At 38.7% G+C, this 23,080-nt stretch overlaps 1 protein-coding gene and 1 long non-coding RNA gene across 7 annotated transcripts in view; one reads left to right on the forward strand and one right to left on the reverse strand.

Moving 5' to 3' along the window:
- Positions 1-22,415, forward strand: part of LOC128884459 (rho guanine nucleotide exchange factor osg-1) — a 63,054-nt gene extending 40,639 nt beyond the window's left edge. For 2 of the 6 annotated variants that reach the window (XM_054137900.1, XM_054137893.1), the window contains exons 9-25: positions 6,205-6,282; positions 10,125-10,202; positions 10,877-10,981; positions 11,187-11,303; positions 11,578-11,864; positions 12,665-12,802; positions 13,203-13,297; positions 13,412-13,634; positions 14,230-14,321; positions 14,392-14,659; positions 15,036-15,143; positions 15,705-15,944; positions 16,022-16,089; positions 16,434-16,760; positions 17,366-17,536; positions 18,294-18,577; positions 19,152-22,415. In XM_054137900.1, coding sequence (XP_053993875.1) covers positions 6,205-6,282; positions 10,125-10,202; positions 10,877-10,981; positions 11,187-11,303; positions 11,578-11,864; positions 12,665-12,802; positions 13,203-13,297; positions 13,412-13,634; positions 14,230-14,321; positions 14,392-14,659; positions 15,036-15,143; positions 15,705-15,944; positions 16,022-16,089; positions 16,434-16,760; positions 17,366-17,536; positions 18,294-18,556 — 2,658 coding nt within the window. In that variant the 3' untranslated portion in view covers positions 18,557-18,577; positions 19,152-22,415. The remainder of the gene's footprint in view (positions 1-6,204; positions 6,283-10,124; positions 10,203-10,876; positions 10,982-11,186; positions 11,304-11,577; positions 11,865-12,664; positions 12,803-13,202; positions 13,298-13,411; positions 13,635-14,229; positions 14,322-14,391; positions 14,660-15,035; positions 15,144-15,704; positions 15,945-16,021; positions 16,090-16,433; positions 16,761-17,365; positions 17,537-18,293; positions 18,578-19,151) is intronic. The other 4 variants (XM_054137915.1, XM_054137923.1, XM_054137907.1 and 1 more) reach the window with 4 other exon arrangements.
- On the reverse strand, positions 6,289-11,272 carry LOC128884524 (uncharacterized). The gene is made up of 3 exons (XR_008459404.1): positions 11,147-11,272; positions 10,135-10,295; positions 6,289-6,823 (listed from the first exon to the last, which is right to left on the reverse strand). It is a non-coding gene; the product is annotated as an uncharacterized LOC128884524 (long non-coding RNA).
- Positions 22,416-23,080: the final 665 nt, after the last annotated feature.

The following is a 23,080-nucleotide window of genomic DNA, read 5'->3' on the forward strand; positions in this document are numbered from 1 at the left end:
CAGAAGGCGTGCAGAGAAATACCATCGGTGAACAAATCATATTTAATCCCCCTAATTGGTGCGTAGCAGAAATAATACAAGTACCGAACGGGTAATACCAATATTTCCCATAGGTCAGGGGTCAAACTATGGCTTCAGCGCTAGTTAAGCAGGATTACCGCGCGCAGCTCCTTTGAAATGCTAAAACATATTGCTAGGATATCTCGTCGCAGGCTCCGTCGAATCGACAATGACGAGTGTTAATTAATTTTCACGTCATTCGAGTTAACAAAAATTATGATGATATCATGTGAGATGAAACATCTCATTTTGGCACTTTCCAGATCCATTTTCGGTTTTCATTGAACTTTATAATGTATGTAAATAATATTTGTAATTTTTCTGGATTTTTGATAATTAATCTTGTAAGAGTAGTTCATTTTGGAAAAAAATTACTGCATATTTCTTTGCTTGCGTTTCAGTACGTGTAATACGAATTGCAAAATCTAATGGGACAATAATATGAGCCACTCACTGTACAAATCGATTAACTCTACCAGTAACATAAGAATTGTAACATTACTGACGATTATTTTTTGGCTATTCTTTCTTATTAATTTTATACTCCGTTAGATGGAAGCTAAGCCTGTATTTGTGCATTCTACAATATTTATTTGAATTTATATTATATTTTAAAGGGAATTTTAAAAAACAATGTAAATTATATCATCGCATTTCTCAACTTTTTATTTTATGGGGTTATTCGATTTGTGCGATGAACGATTCATATATCAAATCTCTTATTACATACATGCATACGAATACGTGTAAATTCAGAGTATTCTGATTTCTGACATTTTACATCAAGTGGCCGTTCTTCTTTCGAAGCTATGAAACTGTGTTAGCAGATACAAATAAGGCCAGTGGCTCTGTGTTCTGCAAAGCTGAACGAACACGATACGACGGACAATATCATACGCGGCAATAGCAGAAAGGTCAGAGATTCTCCCTGTCACTTAGGGAAGCCTCTCAGTTTCGAGCTCTTGTTTGTTTGCTCTGTCGTTTTTGAATATCACACGAGAGACAAATCTGCGAAATAAACAAAAATCGCCAGACACTGATCACTGTCGCGTAAATTGTAGCTACTGGTAGTCCTGCAGTATTCTTCGCAAAACATTTTATACACTTTCAATTTCCCTCTATTACTTTAATTCCGATTTATAGACGACAGAAAATGGAGGGCTGTTGTTAAAAATATGCATGTGACTCATTCTAACGTGTCCTAATCGCATCCTGGCAATTACGACTTCTTGCCTGCGAGTTAAATTTGTATGTTTTCAAGATTATCGAATTAGGGATGGATTCGTGGAGTGAACTTGTTTTGTATATTTTCCAAGCTACGTTCCATTTATGTTTCCATATTAGTTCAATGACTCACAAGTTTGTTTGGTCTAAAAACATTCATAGATATTCATGGCCCTTCTAAGTTTCAAATTTCCAAAATGTATTAATAATTATCAATTATTAAGCGTATCGGTGAATTTAATTCTCAGAAGGGCCACAGGTATCTAATTCATTCCGTAGCTAAAGTTTAGTTATTAAACGATGAATTCTCGAAACTGTACAATTATTTTTCAAATATCTCCTATCGCTGTAAAACGCTTTGACTCAGTACCTTAAAACGCAAACAGAGGAATAAAGGAAAAGTGAAACGAAGTACTTTACGCAATTCTTACGTTCGTCTTTATTTTTTCGAAGCACACCTTTGCGACCCACAAAAACGATTCAAAGACGCGGCGAAAGCTCTGGCCGACCCACAAAGCAACGAAAATCAGGTCGTGAGCTTCGCCTGAATGTAATCAGTTCGGTAATCGTACGGAACGCCGAGCTTCTCGACGAAAGAAGGAAAAGCACTGGAGCGAAAAAGATAGAAAGGGGAGCTTGCAAGCACACGAGGGGGGCCCTGACTCACCTCGCTAAATATAACGCACCGTGGAACGGTACGTGTACTACGACGTGTTCGACGTATAATCATCCAACTCGAAGTGTGAAAGCTCTGCGTTGGAAACGCCAAAACTTGCCGGACGTACGGCTCGAGCTTTTAAAGTGGCACTGCTGAATCACTCCAAAGCGAAAAGCTCGAGCGGACGCGAGGCAGCCTTTGTCTGCGATTCCGCGATCAGAATTTCTTGTCATCAACCTTCTCCGTGATATGACGTAGATTATTAGGTCGATTTACACCCAATTTACTGTTTTTCGAAATTGAATTCTTGTAGGAATTGTCGTAGTGTTCCGCACTTTTGGCGAAAGAAAGGGTTTCAATTTATTGGTATATTCGAGCATCTCAGAAAACTTGGATAGAAAGATAGTAATTTATAAATAATTAGATAAACTTGTGACCTTATAAAAAATATTATAATGTACAACAGGGCGGAAAAGTAAAATTTATTCACAATGATAACACTAAGGACAATTTTCATAAAAATCTATTAATTTATTTCTTTAGTTGTCATGTGAATCATTTAATCATGCGTTGCATCATAGAAAGCTCGATTCTCTTTAATGTGCTGCGGTACTGTTGACAATCGAGTACCATCTCACTTACATTATCATGCTCTAAAATGCGTACAACATCGAATAGCACTATAGATTTTATCAAGCTATTAGTATGAATTTTAGAAAATTTCTCGTACTTTGCGTTAGTGTTGTGAATAGATATTGTTTTAAATTTTGCTTTATCGTCTTATTGTACATTACAATATCTTTTTAGAGGTCAAAATTTGGTGTAATTACCTAGAAATTAGGTTACATTGAAAATTTAAATAAAATACTCTATTCAAATTTTTCTATGATATTCCTAGTTAATACCTTGTGTCTTTTCCGTAATTAATTCTCGTTATTAATAATTCTTTCTCGCGGTGTTAAGAAAATGTTAACCCATAAAAGTGGTGTTGTAAAACTAATGATGCTTGTGGCTGATACGGGGAACTGCTGATCGAAGGAAACCTCCTTTCCTCACATCGTTAGTTTTTCCGATACTGTAACTCTTTCGCTTTTGTAAACCGATAAAACTTTTACATGACTCGGGATATTTTTAGCATCACGGGCATCGTAGGTAAATATATTTCGAGAATGATCTCGAAGTGGATCGAAGACCCATTAATTTCAACCAATGCTGTTGTTACCTCTTTTATCAATCTACGTACAAACGTACAATCTGAGCAAATGCATTTATTTAATATAAACATTTTAAGATTGACACGTTAGTTTGAAAAATATTCTTTCAGTTGCTCCGAATAAAATCATTTATTATAGATGATTAAAACGTATCCTGTAATACACCTTGTACATTTTTATTTAATTTTGCTTTACATCTTCATTTCACAAATATGTAAGGGTTCCTACAAGGTCTATCTTTATGCTGATACGTATACAATATACATGGTGTTCGAATATTAGAGTCAGCATATCGTACGTATAATGGAAGCGCGTGCAATTCATTCGTGCCAGTTATTAAAACCATTCTGTGAAGGTGAAACCAAGAAACTTAAAAGAGACCACCCTAGTACTCCTACTTTCCAATAGACAAACAAAGTAACTAACCGTTAAATTGACCCCGTCGAAGGTTCCCACGGAAGCGACTCGACGCTCGTCCAAAGAGAGGATCATGCTTTTAATCAGTTTTCGAGATTGTCACGGTTGACCAAGAACATGTCTATAACGGTGGAGATTTATGGTCGTTGCTGAACGTTCGTGCAGTGTTGCTCAAAATCGCGGAACGATCGTCGGTAGGACTCCGGTGCGGAGAGCCGGATTGATATGCAAGTGAAAACCGTGCAAAGTCGCGAAGGATTGGCAAAGGTGGTGGAAGAGGATGACGATGAACGCTGATCGCAAACTCATCAGCCAGCCGTCGGTGGACAGCGAAAATAACGAGCGTGTCAGCACTGACCGCGTGGGTAGCACTCCTTCTCATGCTTATGTACCCTACACGCATTGATACACGCGTCGAAGACCGTGTTTATTGTTACTGTCGCCACACTTTTCATTTTTTTTTTTTTTTTTTGCCTTTTCGCACGTATACGTTTCATTAGCCATCCAGCGGGAGCCCAGAATTTATTCGCTGTGATGCTCGAATAATTCCCTCGATGTTAACGCACGATTCGAGAACCGCGTTTGCCGTTCCACCCACGATGATTTCCACCTTTACCAAATTGCATTTCACCGTGGTCGTCGAAATTCTACCGAACAGAACACGGTAACTCGCGATCCAATCGAAATGGCAATTCCTTATGGAAAAATGAGTCCACATTGGGTAAATAACATTTCTTTCTTCACGATGTTTTTACTCCGTTTAACAAATCAGGATGAAATTTTTTCAAGGTTTTCTTGAAAATTTCGAGACAAGAAATTATTGTCGATCAATGAAATCATATTTATAGTTAATCAAATAATAGTTTCGCGTAGAAGAAAGACACGATATGGAAATGTTGAAATTGCGTGGCTTTGTAAAAATGATTGTTCCTTCAGATAACTATGAAACTAATTAGACATGTATGCAGAACACCTGATACAAAATGATCGTAATATTAAAAATTGGTTGCCCGAAGAGGTCCTAATTCACAATGTTAAAATTGCAATACGAATTTCAGTTTATTCGAATGATCTAGTCAATAAATAGAGAGTATATATAAACGCACACGTAATAAAATAATTTGTGCAAACATTTCAAAATGTTCTAGTACGGTGAATACTAGTTTTTCGTTCATAGCAGCAGTTCGAACACGTTTCAGGAATGAAGATATTGCGAACGGAAGCAACAACCTCGACATTATTATCGGTTATATCATAATGCCCTGTTCTGATGCAACTGTGGGGGGGCTAAGACGTAAGATTATCAATGCATTACATCTTATAGGGGCTATTGACGTAACGATTTATCGCACAATGAAACTCACGTCGAGTTGTAAGGGTAATCGTATGCTATTGAACACGTTTACCTCAGGTCACGTGACGGGGTGTACAATAATTCCGCAACACTTTACCAGTATCGAGCAGTCGAATCAACTGAAATTGTACGATGGTAAGAAAATGATTCATAGAACTCCTAAAACATTCAAATAAACAACTTAATTTTAACATTCTGTTCCTTTGAATTAGATGTTCAAGCACCTAGATATCGAATGTCAGAACTAGGCAAATATGTAAAAGTAATAATAAATTATATAATCATATATTATATTATAATATTATATAATATTTTAATATCATTATAATTTTGTATTAGGTTTTCTACATATTATATGTTTCATTAATTTTATAATTTTCATTATACATCGATACAGTCCAGTTTCCTGAAGAGGACCTGAATTAAAAGATCAAAAAGTTAAAATAAAGATGTTTCGCACGGTACTTTTATTAAAGGAATAAATGGGAATGTGACTTTATGTGGCGCTAACTTCAGCGTTAAGCTCGAGTCTGGGCGTACCCTGACCTAACAGGATAAGTTCGTCTCGCAGTTTGGATCGTGACAATATCGGTTAACACGTGACCAACTGCACGTGCTCACGCATTACATAGGCACGTGCGATCTTTTATCACGAAACAACACAATCAACACATAACAATTTCATCGTACTCCCGACAGTTGTTTGTTTAGGATTTCAAGAGAACAGTTATCGAAAATGTATACCGTACTAGTATCAACGCGATTTATTGGAATTTTTACGATTCTTTTCCATGGCTACACGAGAGATAAATAAAGTTTTTGTCTTAATAATAATACGATTTTATGTGTCTTGATTGTAGTAGAATTATCTTTCAGAAAAGAATAATTATTTTTTTCTACGTTAATTTAAGGTGAGTGAAATACATTAAGGGGTCTACATTTCCTCAATAAATAATTAACACATTATATATTTTCGCTGTTATTTCAAGGTTCATCAATATTTTTTTAAATCGTAGTCAGCATTATTAAATAGCAGATTGCAATGTTATATAGGAACGATATTTATTTTTCCCCTATGAAATTAAAGTCAAATTTTAGTTTCAGATAGCTTTTATACATTAAATAAATATCTTTGCATGATGTAAAACTCTTTCATCTTTTACTTAACCTTCGATCAAGAACAATCTTGCAGTAAAACTGTTCAGCATGATCGTATATGCAATTAAATATCTATCGATTCAAGACATATTTTCTGAAATGTTATTCATCTGTTTCAGGACACCAGAACCCACGTTGTTGTGGAACTTTATGACACGGAGCGATCTTATGTGGAAGCGCTGCAAATACTAGTCAATGTAAGTACATTTTGTTTAAATCCATAAATAAATTTCACCGTCTACCATAATAAAATTCAATCTTCGATTTTATTTCAAGTGTTTGTTCAAATCAAAGACCAATTCGATGAACGTTAATCAAAATGTATTTTCCAAAACGTGTAATTAAGAGAATAATTACAAAACTGATGGATATTCGGAAAATGCAACAATTATTCTTTCCCAGAAATCTGTTATTGATTACGGGGAACAGGGCACAACAGGACACAGAATAATATCTTAATTCAACTGAGAACGTGTTGTCTCGGTTTGTGTTATTTTTCCTTGCGGAGAAATGCCAGCAGCCAACTCGATTGAAATGCGCTATTCCAAAGTTCCTCGAATATCGATGCCGCGTCCTTGTTTCTCGTAAACAAGCTCATTACTCGTTTATTTACTTCATTCGAACAAGGATTCCACTCGAGTGATCTACTTCGTGAACAGTATCTCTCTAAGTTATGCAGTCACGCATCCCCAGGTTGTTGTTTTCGTCAAACTCTAGCAACCACCATCCGCTGTGTAACTGAAAAACCACGTAAATTAATTTAATTTTTCTCTTACTTTTGTATTTAATTTTATCTCTATACAAATTTTAGAAGAATACTCAGGATAAATGTTGATACATGAGCCGTTCACTGGACAAATCGATTGACTCCACTTTTTGAAAAATCTTAAATTTAAATGTCAAAGCATTTGGTATAGTCAACTTTTTATATTTATAATAACTTTCCTGAATAATAAAAATTAACATCATTAAACGACGAAATTTGTTTGGCCGTTGAATAATAAATAATTTATTTCACGGGCCGTTTTCGTCACATTTCTCAAATTTTTGTTTCGTGGAGTTGATCGATTCGTGCAATGAACGGCTCAAATATCGAGTAGAATCAAAACAATATGTCGAAGACGTTGTACGCTTGAAAGGGCCATTAATGATTCGGTTTTTATATACAAGAGTCACGCTATTGTTCAAAGCAAAACTCCCAGCAGGGTTAGTGCGCTTCAGCTCTCATGGCCTCAATCAATATTGCTGTTATTCCCAGTTAACGGCCAACAAGGGGACTGAGACCTGTCAAACGTCGATTTTGATGAAACTTTCCACAAATGTTCATTGGTCCAATTTTAGAACTGCGCTGTACTTCGTTGCTGCCAATTCCAAGGGAAGCAAACCCCTCGTACGAACCACCCCTCTTACGAAAACCATATATTTTGTTCCTGTCTATATAGTTTTTTAATTATGAAAGATTTTAACGTGAACGTAGTTCCATGTTCGACATTTTAAGCGCCTGGAACATAATTATGTTGACCATTTCCTTTTCTCACTCATAGGCCTTCAGAAATAATAACACGATTTTAATTTGAAACTATTTTATCAACTTATCGATACGTTTGAAAGGTAAAGCCCTGATAACTAAATAAATTATGATGTTATTATTTGTTAATATCTTCTCTAATATAAAGGTAGATAGGTATAAGTAAAATTGGGGGCATTTATATAAGGGACGGTTCTCCCTTAAAGTAAAAAATAGCAGCGACGAAATACGACACAGTTCTTGGGTTGGATACATAATTTTCTCCCTCAATTTAAAGGAATAAAGGGACGCACAGTAAGAACATTAATAAACATTTCGTTCTTATTAAAGATATAACGAATTTTGAGTATGAATGTGTAAATTGAAATATGCTCGTTAATAATAAAAATGACTAATACAAAATCGTGTAAAAGAAAAAAGCCGTATACGCGTGTCGAAAATAAAATATAAAAAGACACGATAAATAAATGAAAAGCACTGGATCGAAAGCATCAGGAACGTTTCCAATGAGAATCTGAGCCCGTTACGTGACAATTTATCGCAAAGTTTCATTAGAATCCCCTTTAAAATAGGAGGAAAGTAAACCCTCGAAGGAAAACGGTGCTTTCTTGGTCGCTTGACATTTCAAGAAGCTCATTCCCGTGTGTGTCTCGGGTTTCGTCGTCGTATTCCCACCGAAGGCTCCCGGATCGATAAATAATGCCTGCAATTAGTCCGTCGTAATTACGGTGCCGCCTCTGTGATTCGATACGATCACGGAAGGACGATTCTTCATAAACACCGTTGAAAATCGACGCGTAAATGGGACGCAACCTTCGGCTGCAACCCTGCGCGCGCGTGCGACCGACGCGTGTTCTGAATTTAATGGCTGCAATCCGTGACAGGCGTGATTTCCAGATTTATTTACGCGTATCGATATATCGGTCTTGGCGCGTACGTGCTTTTACGACCGCGATCTCGTGAAACGGCCCACGTAAATGGTTCTCGATCGAAGGTGTCTGCGGTCTCAATGGATCCGCCGACGGAGAAACGGGGATCTTTCCGCGGCTGAATTGCGTTCTATTAGTTTACCATTTATTGAATAATTGGGAAAAGGTCACGATTGAATTGGGAATCGAAAATGCCAATAGCTCTGTCACGCGGAACACAGCGTTCCTCGTTTGAGGCTATTAAACCGTGTTGATTGGGCAGACTTGAATAACTACGACGCCGACATTTTCTGGATGTTTAACTTGTCCTAAACGGCGTGCTTGTTAATTATACAAATAAATAAAGACTGATATTATGTAGAATTGTGTGAAAATGTAGGATACGCTAAATAAAATATAAAAGAACGCGGTAAATGAATTATAAATTATAAATTACGATATTAAACTGATGAATTTTCTGAATGTTGAACTTGATTACACGAATATTTCTGATATTAAAAATAAACTTCGGAACAGAGGTGTTCGAATAAGAATATCAGCATTTATGTCTTTGTATTATTCCGAACAGAGGAAATATTTTCCTCGAAATATCCCAACGTCACGCGGTCTCCAAAGGGTTAATTCATCCCCAGAAGTCAACAACGGAGACGTCCTGTTATTAAAACGTCTTGATCCCATTCCACGAAGTCGTTCCAATCCCATTCGTGAGACGCAAACATCACGAACAGCGGAACGCGGCCTGGGAAAAATATTTGTTAATCCTCGAATCGAACGTTTTTCTCTGTCTAGATCGGCATTTCGGTCGATTTCTTTTTAATGGAAATTTCAAGCGCACTATTTCCTCAGAGATTTCCGTAGAAGACTTTTAATCGTCATGTTTGTTCGGATTCTTGTGTAAAAGTTATGACCATGCCGTTTATCCGGGGCTACGCGTAATAATTCCAGCCGTGACGTTTGCTGTTTTCAAAGAATCTCTGCTCGACATTTCGATTTTAATTTCTACGAATGTTTCCTCGGCTTGCATCAGAGCTAACCGAATGCATCGCTGACGAAATTTTTATTCGATTTTTTAGAGGAACTAATATATAACCGCTGACAATAAAGCATCGTTCGACTTCTTTATTGGTCGAACGTTTCGATTTATTTGAAAGGCCTTGTTTACAGCTGATCATAGTGTGATGTGCTCAAAAGGGACCAACGATTTTTGTCCTTAAAACAAGGGTCGACGCGCCCCTCTCACCCGTAAATCCAGGGAATTCTTTCTGCTTTGGCATTCGTCGAATAAAAATTTATTTCACGTTAAATTACGCGGCGTTAAGTAATATCTTACACGAGGTAACGTTTGTGCCTATTTCTATACCGGGTCGCGACACTCTTTTCCGTCCAGAAGTATTTCCACGATCGGCCTTCTCGGTCCCCGAGGAGGAATTCGAGGAATCGCGTTGCTTGCGCCCACATTAACGGGCCTATGCACTTATTTATGAGTCATGGAGAAAAAAGAAACAGAATCGTCGTTTAACCTGAATATTTCACTGACAGTGAGACTACAGAAACTGAAACGAAGAATAATTTAATGTTTCAGAAATACTTACAACCGTTGAAGAGTTCCGAAAATGCTGGTTTGGTGGATGCCGCGACAGTGGACGAGATCTTCTATCAGGTAAAAATGTTCAGCGTTTCTTCATTTTGAAACTTTAATATAAAATACTCGTTATCTGTAGAAAATGTAAGAAATATAAATACGCTTCTTTGTCTGAAACAAAAAGAGAATCGAAAATAGTATAGGCAATCGTTTCGAAAGCATAACCAGTACTCTGTTAAATATTAACAAAGGATAGCATAAACTTCTTTGATTCTTAATGTAAGAATAATTGTTGGAAATCTTGTAAAAGATTCACGTTCCATTAAGTAAATATTCATGACAGATGGATACAAAGTATATAAACAATTGTGGTATTATACTTGAGTGTGCAGACCAAAGTTTGTACAAAAATGTTGGTACGGAAAGAATTGTGCGTAGTGTTCCTTTGTCTGACTATATCCGAACTTTTCTACTTGCCGTAAATTCCAAGCAATTCAGACGCCTCGGAATTTGCACGAATCGGAACACAATGCGATAAGAAAACCAAACGAAAGGGAATCCCTTCCAATACCTTCAACGAGGTTTACAAGTTCGACCTTTGATTACCATATTTTTCAAATTATTATATTTCTCTATCTTTGATCTTTAACCTTTGCGTTCCTAACTAATCAATTTTATAATTACAAAAACATATCAATCTAAGAACTATCGTTTTCCAATTGTTGTCAATAGCGAGCATTCTCGTGTTTCAGATTCCTTCTATTCTCAATCATCACGAAGTATTTCTGGAAGAGTTGCGTAAAAGGTTGGATACTTGGGAACTTAAACAGACGATCGGCGATGTCTTCCTGGATGTGGTACGTTTTCACTTACAAGATATTCGCTCCATTTTTCATTACACACAACCCGTACTTTATATTCGAATATCAACGACACTTATCCTAAGGCACCCTCTATAATCCGTTGTCCCCTTTATTTCTTCATATATTCGTATGAGCAACGAAGTTATTATTATTCAATACCTGTTAGAGGCTCTAACGCATATTTCTGTTTTCTCGACAGTTCACGAAGCCAGTCGTCCTGGAGACGTACACACTTTTCCTTGATAATTGGAAGTCCGCGAGAAAGGCGATAAAAACGACTTGTCAAGCGAAACCGGCTTTCGCGCGATTCCTCGAGGTACACAGCGAAGATTCTCTTTCATTTTCCTTGTTTCAACCAACGCTTTTGTCGTCCGTGTTCTTAAACGTCGTCTCGGTCAGGAATTGTCACGAGCAAATTTTTCCATTTCCGCGGCTTGGCAATCTCCTCGAGAGCAGCTCGTAGACTATTCTTCTTCGGGCGTTTCTACGGGTCGTAGAGTCTTATTCTCGGGTCGCAGATCCCGTTTTGCTTCCTTAAATTGCGCTCGGTAAGTTTACATTACTTGGATCGTTTCCTTCGCACGCGACAGACCATGGAACGGGAGCACAAAGGGAAGCTCGGGCTGGATCAGTTACTGATTAAACCAGTGCAGAAGATACCACGTTACGAGCTGCTAATCCAGAGACTGTTGAAGCACACCGACACCTCGCATCCGGACTACGAGCTGCTCCAGGCCGCCCAGAAGGAAGTGCACGAGTTGGTCGTGAAGATCAATTGCACGGAAAGGGAGTCCCTTGAGTGGGAGCAGCAGCAAACTACGTTGAGAGAAGTTCAGGCGCTCGTCGAAGGACTTGCTGGGATCGTCACGAACGACAGGTGCGTAGCTACGGAACCAACCACATAACATACGCATTAGTACTGATAGATATTAATAGCCAACCCCTTACATCGCCACTAAACCTGCAATTTCCAACTTCAAGTTATGGATAAATCAAATTGGAGCTCTTATCGATCGTTTTGTGAACTGAAATGTCGTAAACATTACATCATTTGTTAGAGTGTAATAGTTCCAAGTAACTTTAAAAGATGGCACTTGGAGGTATTCATAGAAACTGAAGAGTCAAATTCCTATTTGTAATGCTTATACAGCTTTGTCTTCAACTTTCTTCAAAATAACCATCTTACCATATTATTGACACAGTGCAATAGACAATGTTATTGTACAATCATCGAGATCTAATTGCAATTGCGATCATACGTTTGAATTCCCAAGCAAAACTTGTAACCTCGTCAAAATATGCCTCATTTTCCATAACCAGATACTATAAGCTAACTTTAAAAAATATGAAAGAGAAGAAAAAAATTGTTCCACCTGTTTGAAGTACACCTACAAGAACAGAGATTCGACCAGTTACGTACAAACACATTCATTTAGAAATACAAAAATGTGAATGCTGGTATTCTACTACAGGTATTTCACACTTGACACAATAGATTGGTTATCAGACGTCTTTCCGTCCCATGTAAAGAGTTGCACTCGCTTCTCCATTTCATGAACCATTCAACCTTTTAAGCGCGGGCAGCGTATCGATTCCCAATACTGATGCGTGTCACTGCAGAAGCTGCTAGGAAAACAAAAAGATTCATCTGAATTGACGCATCTATTTTTGCTGCAGAGCTTTTGTTCGCCACGATCTGGTCACGATAGTCTCGAATCAAGGAACAAAAAAGGAGCGCGCGCTATTTTTGTTCTCCGATCTGCTTGTTATCACCAGTATCAAGAGGAGGAGTGGACCCATAAGAAAACCGTCGACGTGAGTGTGTACCGTATCTTTGGAGAATATTCAAACATTTACCGTGCTCGAGCGCGGGTTTTTTCTACAGGAAATTGTAAATAAAATCAGTTGCTCCGTGACTTAAAAATTGTAGCAACTTGATATTAGTTTAATCCATTTACCGCCAAACAAATTTAAAGCGTTTTGCTTTCGACGCCAAGATTTAATAAAGGTGTGTAATCTTGGTTATTATTTTGATATTAAAAAGGGTTATTAAATTCGGTGTTCTAAAAAGAAAATTTACGATCTTACGAGGAGATAGAAATCTTTAGCGTGGTATTGAAAAGTGGGGTAGCCTGTATAGGATACTAGTAAATTTGTTTCCGTAAACATCAGTCTAATTCATCCTCTGATATTTAGTTCTCTGTACTTTTTGTAGGAGTTCCTGCCCGAACAGTTTGGTCGGCCTACTGGAAGCAAATAAGTACAAAATGTTAATGAGAATACCGCTGGACGACCTAGAGGTTATGAAAGGTACGAATCTCAGGAATAAAATTATTTATCATTCTTTATTCAGCATTTTTTAACTTCCTCTGAGTCTATCAAGAGGTAAAATTTAATTTTAATTCTCGTTTATTTTTACGACAGCCAAAGATGAAAACTTAAGGCGAATGGCTCGCGAGGTAGACCACCTTCGTGAAGACTGCGCAACGTTAACACAACTTCAGGAACTCGCATCAACGTTGCACGGCGCGAAGCAACAGTTGGAGGATCTCATCAAAGACATGCTGGGACAGGCGCAACGTCAATTAGCCGAGAGGAACGCGGCGCACTCGCAATTAGCCTGTCTGGAATTAACGCTTAATACTCAGTGAGTTACACGCTTTAAAGTCCTTAACAAAGTACCAGTTCTAGATCTCTACCGAACCAATTATTCTATTAGAAGATGTCAACATCTGCTGATTGGACTTAAAGCCTGTTTTATCATTATCATTACTTTAAGAAATTTTGAGAATTGCCAGCAGGACTTTTCAAACTGATAAACCAGATTCACTCTACTTCAAACGGTTGAATTTCTCCTGCGCTCTAGAAACTCTCCTATTGATCCTTAATGCCAGCTTTCTACAATTCAGATTCATTAAGAAGATTCACGTGTCAGTCTCATTCTCGCGTTCCCTGTGAGGTTCGCGGACATATCGCGGCTCGCGTGTCATTTACCAATCAATAAACGTCGCGAGAAAGTGTCATCCCAAAGGACAACGGTGAATACCGTTCGCCGGGATATCGAACACTGACGCCCCATTCTGTCGGCCGTTCGGAAAGCCGCTTAGCGCACAATAACGTATTTTTACATTGTCTCCCTCACGTTCCGCGTGCACGTGCGTGACATCCAAGGACCGTGCGTTTTCTCTCCATCGATAAATCCAACGTGACTTACCACTTTGCGCACCGCTGTCTATTTCCAGGGCTGGGATCGAGAATATCTTCGTAATGTTCACGAAACCAGACAAAAGGGCTAGCTGGGAGGAGAGTTTCAACGAGGCCAAACAAAAGTTAGGTGAGTGCGATCTAGCCTCCAGCAAAGTCCAAATCAGGTGTCTGACCAGTCTCGATGTCTCTACTTACAGCGTTGTCCGCTGATAGGAGGCCCTGCCCAGAGTTTGTGGGACCTCTGCCGATTCGCAAGACTCGGGCTGGCTTGCAGTTTACCTGCGCCGCCCCAACCTTGGCGAACGGACAGGGTTCTAGAGACGTTTGGGTGTGCAACAGCGATGGTTACGTTGGCCAGGTCTGTATGTTGAGTCTGACGCCTGGACCGCCGCAGGTTACATCCTGCAACGGAGTTTGCAACGCAAGGATTCTGTGTGTTGCGGCAATCCCGGCATGCACGCTGAGGTACGGCTCTTTTCTCTCTTAGAGTATTGGAGATGCGTTTCTTGAGGCTATCATGGCTTGGGGTCTTGCGATTCGAACTATTCGAGGCTTTCGGAGTATTCTTCGGAGATCTAATACCGTATTGACCCTGCCATTTAGTTCGAGACTTTTCTAGTAGGATACAGCAGGCAACCGCGAGCCTCGAACAGTACGAATCGTATCTTTAGCGAGTGATTTTGTTATGATTCTTTAGGAGAAAAAGGAATGAATGATCTATCAAGTAAATTGTACGATAATGTTGAAAGTAAGCAGGTTTACCTTAGTAGAATAATTTGTCTTTTCTAATGCTTTGTAGGTGAGTAGAAAGAGGCTTTACTTTACCTGTATTATATTTTAGATCAAATTCGTGCGTGACTAACAACATTTCATTCGCGAACAGTAAGAGCGGCATAAGCATCTCGGTCCAGGATGTCGATGCCAGTGGCGGGAACATACAGTTAGATAGGTAATGTTGTTAACTGACAGTTTGAATTGGGGCGAGTAGAATCGCGTTATTGTTTAGGCAGTCTTGCGCGACAAGGAGTCAACTTGTGATTTTAGGCGGTAGCCAGTGTCTGCATTTTTTATTATCTAAACCTATCGATGCTTCTATACTGACAATAGCGTAAACCTTCACATTCATGAAACCATTTAAAATAATTATTAGTTGATTCCTTGTTAAACGGGATGACTCGCCTAACTATTCATCCTTTAAATTAAATTATTTAAGCGATTACTCTACTATCTAAATGTAGAAGTCACTTTAAAATTACTAAACAGAACACTTGATTCTTTATTCTGAAATTAGAAAATACACTGAACACTAACTGAAAAAATGTGTCATTATTTTGGAATCTTGAACTACTATTCGTTAGGCGAATCCCCCTGTAGAAATACCTGATAGTTGTGATATATGTGTTCCGCGGAATGTTTCCGAAACCTTTTGATTGAATTTTCCCTACAAAGTACGCTAATTAAATCATCTCTCGACGCGTTTCATCGTTAATCTAAGAGAATTATCTTACAGTAGCTCGAGCTCCGACGACTCGGACTCGGACGACATTCCATGTGCAGATACGGGTAGCCTAACCTTGAGTGGCGATGTTCCGAGTATCGATAATTCTACAACCGAGGAGGACATCAATCAACCGACCATGTGGCTCGGGACTGAAGATGGATGCGTGCACGTTTACAACTGCAACGATAATATCAGGACAAAAAAGAACAAAGTGAAGATACAACATAACAGCAGCGTGCATTGCATCATGTAAGATTGTCGTCTACCTAAGATCGTTTACTTCTTCGACTGTTAATTCATTCACATTTACTCGTTTGACATTTCAGATACTTGGACAATAAGGTGTTCGTGTCACTAGCTAATGGAGATATCACAGTTTATTCTCGAGATCACTGTAAGTTAACTACGATGATTAAAAATAGTACACCTTCTACACGAGATGAGTACAATGATGCTTGATGATTATAAATTTATTTCTATTTGATATGAACTCTGGATTAATTCTATGAATGATATTTTGATTTAACTTTATTCATATATTTTCTTATACATGCATCTAATTCAAATTCAGGCTTTTGTTTAATCAACCTTAATCGTAGAGCTAAGTCAACTTTTATCTATTGTGTTTTATATCATTGATGGACCTGCGTCATGTGCCTATCTAAACCTAGCACTTCTTCCATTCGTTTCTCTTCTTCTCGTAGTTTCCGCTATTTACCCACAACCTTTACTTTGCAGTGGGTGGTTGGAACACAGCCGATCCAACAACGGTAGCAGTAGGCACAGTGGCGTCTCCAATCACGAAGATGCTTCCAGTGTCTGGGAAACTTTGGTGCGGCTGTCACAATACCGTGAAGGTCCTAAACACCCACACATTGGATATCGAGCACACATTCGCCGTTAGCAACGACACTTCTTTGTCCATCTCCTGCATGGCGAGCTCCGGTGGTCTCGGGGTTTGGATTTCTTTGCACAACAGCGCCGTGCTACGACTGTTTCATTCCGGTAGCTACGAGTGCCTGACGGACATCAATATAGCCCCAGCTGTCACCAAAATGCTCACCAGTAAGTCTCTACGTGAATGTAGAGAAAAGTCGTGCAACAGAGAGTTGCCGCTCTGCATCGAGACACTTTGATCGTTTAACCCTTCGGATGTCAGAGGAAATTTTCATACATATTCGAGAAATTCCAGACGATTTTAAGCAAAGATCCATGACTGTAAACAAAAATTGATACATTTCGGTCATTTTATTTTAAGGTTTATGAAATTTGTACACGATACTAAAAACATGTTGGACTTCCTTTATTACTAAAAAAAAATGAAAGTAAAACGTTATAGGTTTAACAAAAAATGAATTTGTATCAAGAAAATATTTTCACAAAAACTTGAACTTGAATTTTGTTTGCAAATAAACATAATTTATTGTCTGTCGAAATGAATCTTTTCAGTTAGTTTTTCTTCATTCATAATTGATGTTTTAATGAATTATAGCACTTACACCATCGAGCAGCGATATATCGCTCTTCGCCCCTTTTGAAAGTTCATGGAGGAGCGATATACCGCTCTTTGACACTCGAGGCGTTAATTCTAGAGCATTAGCAAGCACAGAACGAAACGCTACCCTCCGTCTATGGTATTTATTTTAACGGAAGCTTTAAACTTGCTGCAGGTTGCGATGACATAATACGACAGCACAAGGCCGCCTGTCTCAGGGTCACCGCACTTTTGGCTTGCAACGAGTTGCTTTGGATCGGCACGAGCGCCGGCGTACTATTGACCGTGCCAATTCCCCATATAAAGCCATCCACTCAGAGGATGTCTCAACCGCCGATCGTGACTGGTGGGTATTGACGTCACATTCGATCGGCTATAAGCAAGCATCCTTATTGCTTCCGATATAATTAGAAGCTGGCCGCCGACCGGGACGCCTCACACTTCTCGCGAGGTGTCTGCTTCGACGTCGAGATACAGAGCCGATCAATCATTTGCGAAATTTTTGGATCCGTTCGCGTATTTCATGCAAGATATTTATAAGATACCCGTCATGGACAAGGCTGATACATCGCGAGAAATGGTGCCTTTTACGTCGAATTTCAGCAAACAAGCTTGTAAGCTTTGCGATGCTTGTTCGCTGTTGCAAAAAAAGAGCAGAGTTAACAACAAATTCCACGAGACTTTACTTTGATACAATCGAAGTTGACGCCTGTATGTTAGGAGACATGCATGTCATTTGTAAATCATTAAAGCTTTGGGTTGAGCCTTCTTCAGTTTACGTATATTGTAATCATGGGATCAAAAACTTAAGTATAATCATGTATAAGGATGTCTAGGATACCTGCAAGTACAAATGCCTGGATTAAGAGTCCGAATAAAATATATATGAAAAATTAAGCATTGTGAAACCAACAGAATAAGAGAGAATTATTTAGGTTTCTTTTCTGTCGAACAAATAGTATAAAAAGAAAGGTATCGTATTTATATTTCTATACTATTTATTCAACAAGGAAAAGATCGAAATAATTGTATTCTATTCTTTTCATTTCATATTAATCAACGTTTCTGCAACATGTCTCTAATATTATTGTTATGTTTTTCAGGTATTCCCCATGGACATACCGGACATGTACGTTTCCTGACATGCGTAGAAACGTCGACGCCTCCAAAGCCGGATCCACGTCCGAAGGTGGACCGATATTCTCTGAAATCCAACAAGAACCAACAGAACAACATAAATCGCGGGAAGCTTCTCGTGATATCAGGTGGAGACGGCTACGAGGACTTCAGAGGACCTCAGGCATCTGCCGAGCTGCAGGCTGGTCGAGAGGATTCGACCAATCATCTCCTGCTGTGGAAAGTGTGATGTGATCTAGTACGGCCCTCGGTGAGTCTACTTAAAAAAGCCTTATCAGTTTGATAAATACATTCGCACAGAAATAAAGTCAAACATACAGAAACCACGAGCCTGGGACCACTTCCTTCACTGTTATAAAAATTCTACATTCACCCCTTCAAATACCATTGAAGTTTCGATGCGCCAGCTGCAGGGCCCCCTTGTCAAGAGAGATACGTAGAATTTATTACACATCTGCTAGCAAGGGGAATCTGCGATCCTACAGAAATCAATCAATGTATACAAACTGTAGATCAACCGTATCTAGCCCAGATATTTTTTAAAAAACGTAGTTGGAATAACTCAACGTTCTTATTATACGATACACCTAGTTCTCTATTTGTATGATTGTCACCAAAAATGGCGGTATCGTTATCGGTATCGGTCAATAACTAAGTGGCTTATCATAAAAAAAAAACATAGAAATACTACGATCATAACGACCAGTTCGGTAGTTTTAGTGTTAACAAATTTTCGACCCTTATTCTTAACGGTTAAATAAAGTTTGCCCAGCGCGTCACACGAATACCACACTTACTAAAACTCTCATATCGGTGTTCTTCAGGTAAGGGTCGCAGTTCACGAACGTCGGCATGACACGCCGTGGGAATCGTTGTTACGTGTGCGAGCCACACGTGGTCGGGTCCGCCATCGTCCGATCGTGGCTGTTCAGGACGTATTCGCCCGACAATTTTTCAGAGAACGCGGGAAGGTTCTCTGGCTGGTCTTGGCCGAGTGGATCAAGAGCAGGATAAAGGAGGTTCGTTATTTTCAAGGTGCCAAGAAATTCGGGTTGCCCGGCGTCTGGAAACTCGAGTAAGATATTTTCCACGGGTTAAACTTTAACGTTGATCGAGAACAGACCTCAGGTCGGAGTGATTCGTTGGATCGTTTTTAGACGGTACCGCGAAACGGCTAACTGAAATCAAACGAAAACCGGAACAATCCTATAAAACATTACCAAGTAACGAAATTTGATCAATGACTGTCGATCGTTCGTAATCGTTTGACATCAGTGAGTCGTTTCTATGTGCAGATTTGTATTTTTCCACCGGGGTTGACGATAGTTTCGTTGGATCGACATTTGCTGTCGATGCGCACTCGATTTGAAGGTACTTGTCCATCCTACCACGAACACCCAAGTCTCGTTGGCTTGAACGTTCAACCGAATACTACCGTGGTAGTTTGACACAAGTGCTTTCGAAGCCAGTGATGGTTCAAGGAAGAGAAAATTCGATCTACGATGTGCGTACTCGTTCGAGGAGCGTTAATCAGGGAGACGTGATGAAGTACGATACCTGGAAGAGCGTTGAATCGAGCTTATTATACAACTGACACTGGCCTAAGCTAATGTAGACGCTAAATAGAGACTTAATCCAGTTAGTGTGCCAAAAAACGAATTTATCATTGTCCATCGATCGACGCTGCGCAAGAACTGACGTACTCTTCGTTATTCCTTTTTAGCGACAAACGCAGAGCTGAATGTGTTCGTGTTAAAATGAAATGGAATTCATTCGAATTCGAATCGTGGGTACGGATTATAAATTATGATTCATCTGACACGAACAAAGGAAATTTGTTTATCGACGCGTTGTTTATAGTTGATAACGGAATATTGTAGTTTATTCGCCGCCCCTTAGGAAGAGAAAGGGTGAGAGGAGGTGTGATTGCAAAAATTTAACTTGTATGGGAGAACCAGTGACGGTGTATTTCGTGGTTGTTGTTCAATCTGTCGTTTTTTGCGAGAAAACTGTTATTATAAGTAAAAGAAATCGACGAGAGATTAATGGTGGTCGTGAACAAAAAAAAATTGTTATTCGAACGAGGATAATTCTTTAAAGCTTCGTCGCGATAATTACCTCGATGAAATCGTTCTATTGTTTCGAGCTGCATTGATGGTACAAAATTCGAGAGGCCAAGTATAGTTTTCCCTGGTCCTCCGGGGTACTTTTGTATAAGTCTCTTTATACCTTCCGCGCATTTTATTCGCTTAAATCTTAAGCGATTCTACTTTTTTACAAACTTCTACTTGCGGAGAGTATCGACCATATAATTAACATACAGCGTATTTGACAATAATTAATTAATATCGTTAATATTGTTCGAGTAATCCTATACGAGACCAAGTATCGTCATACCAGATGATGTCAACTGATGTACCCAGTCGTTTTAATTCCAGAATGATTTTCGTTCGTAGCGCACGTTTACGCTTATTGCGTTTCACGGTGAAAAGATAGCCAAGGAATCGTTTAAGAAGAATAATCTCGTGAAATAAATTGTTGCCAAACATCATCGATATCCGACAAATCAACACTATCAGCTTTCGATTGCAACCAGCTCAAACTGACGAACGTGTATCAACCAACTTGCTCTACGAACAGTAATAGGGAAACTTTTTCTGTGTGTGCATACACCTCCATTATAAATGCTCACAAACATTGCTCATGGATTAGAAAAATGGATTTGAAACATATAAGGCCACTTCATACAGTTAAGTACATTAAAAAAAAATCTGTGAGACCCAAGAAAGAAACGAATATCATACATTCACCAGAAAATCTTATATTTATACAATTTTCCATTTTCGTTTCTATTATTTTTCTTACCCTGCTACGAATAATGAAACAATCATCTTCGAAAAAGCAAGTTTTCTGTTATCCAAAACTACTTTGCTCTTTTAACCCAACAGTCTCATGAAGATTCTGCTGTACATTCAATATTCGTGGGTGTGTTAATCGATCTTCGCAAGCCTACCGCTCGAGGAACGTGCGATTTACCGCTATCAAGACTCCTAGCCGTTGTACTGGACTTATATTTCATTAATCGGTGTGATTTCTGTTATCCTACGAGACGCGTACCTTAGCGCGCACAGTTGACTTCACGATTGCCTGAAAATAGAATCAAGACAACCCGCGAACAAACAGTTGTATGCGACGACGTACTCTGCCTTCGAGATTTGTCTTTCACAAATAAATGTCAGTTTACTCGTAACACGTGTAATCATATCGTTATTACGTTGTACGGCGCGTGTGCGAATGAGAGATCGAATCGTATGAGTTGTACTGAATGGGAGTTATAAATATTGCCCTCGAATGATAATCGGTATATGAAGAAAGTCTCTTTACCTATGAAGTGTGCTTTAACGAATAAAAATATCATAAACGTTTAATTAAATTTACGCTTGTGAGTTGAGAAATAGAATTAAAAATGCAGGTAGCCAGTACAAGCATTATTATCTATTACTCCGAATAATACTGTTTGTACTGATCGATCTAATTAGAATACTAGATACTAATGCTCACGGCAAAGTTCCTGCATTTTTAATAATAACATGATACGAAATCTTCGCCGTTGATGATATAATCTTTTCCAGAAACTGTGCTCGTTGAACTTCAGTTTCATTCAAGGACAATCTCTCCAGCTCCCTGAGTATAGTATTGTGCGTTGCGTGCCGGAAAGACGCATAATCGAAAGAGATCCGGCGAATTAAGCGAAATTTCACTTTGGTTGTCTCTGTGTTTACCTAGCGAATAGGAACTTGAAACCCTCGTCCCGAGGCCCGTGATTATTCCGTCGACGAACGGTCGGGAAACGAACGTGGATAAAAAAAAAAATACTATTATTTATTTGTAGCTACATAAGGTATGTGAAAGTACGTCACCTGTATCGCGATTGATACTGTACGAATGCATCTGTGGTATTTCTAGTGTGCAATAAAAGGTGTCATGTATTCAGCAACGATCGCGTCCGTAAGTTATTATTAATGTTATAAGTGTCTAGAGGCAAGTTACGTAACAACGTAAAAAAAAATATATTTGTATTATATGTACTCCTTCCTCTCCATTGGTCTCGTTATTTCGTTATCCTGCATTCTAACATCGTAAATTTACTCAGAATCCATCAAAGAGAATGATTATTTTAATCTTACTAGGTTCCCGAGTACGGTTCGTCTTATCATCTGCTTCACCAGCGTTAATGATACCAGTATAGACATACGGTAACGTTGCAACATGTTTGCTTCAGAAAATTAGATTTTAACGATGCCTTCAATTAGTTAAGTTTATCGCGCCTTTTGCTAGAAAATGTATCATTGCTTGTATTATTGAAGTGTGAAACAGATATTGAAACGATTTTTCAAAATTATTATGGATATTAGTAAACACGATGGCCACTGTAAATTGGAACAGCTGATTAGAATCTAGCACCCTGTTACACAAATTAAATTAATTCGTCACCGTTTATGTGTGTGGCACATTCCCTTAACTAACGATTACGAGCATTTTGATATAATCTGACCCTTATTTATTAATAATTACCCGAACTACCTCCACCGGTTGATTCCACTGCAGCGTCTATTAGAGGAGCAACATTATTATTGCACAAGCTTATTTAAAAAAAAAAGAGGTAATTAAAGTTTATTGATACTTTACATAAACACAGTAAACGATCGTAAAATATTTATGACTATGAATTACACCGGCATCTGTGGTAAAG

The sequence above is a fragment of the Hylaeus volcanicus genome, chromosome 1 (genome assembly GCF_026283585.1).
Source record: "Hylaeus volcanicus isolate JK05 chromosome 1, UHH_iyHylVolc1.0_haploid, whole genome shotgun sequence".
Taxonomy (NCBI): Eukaryota; Metazoa; Arthropoda; class Insecta; order Hymenoptera; family Colletidae; genus Hylaeus; species Hylaeus volcanicus.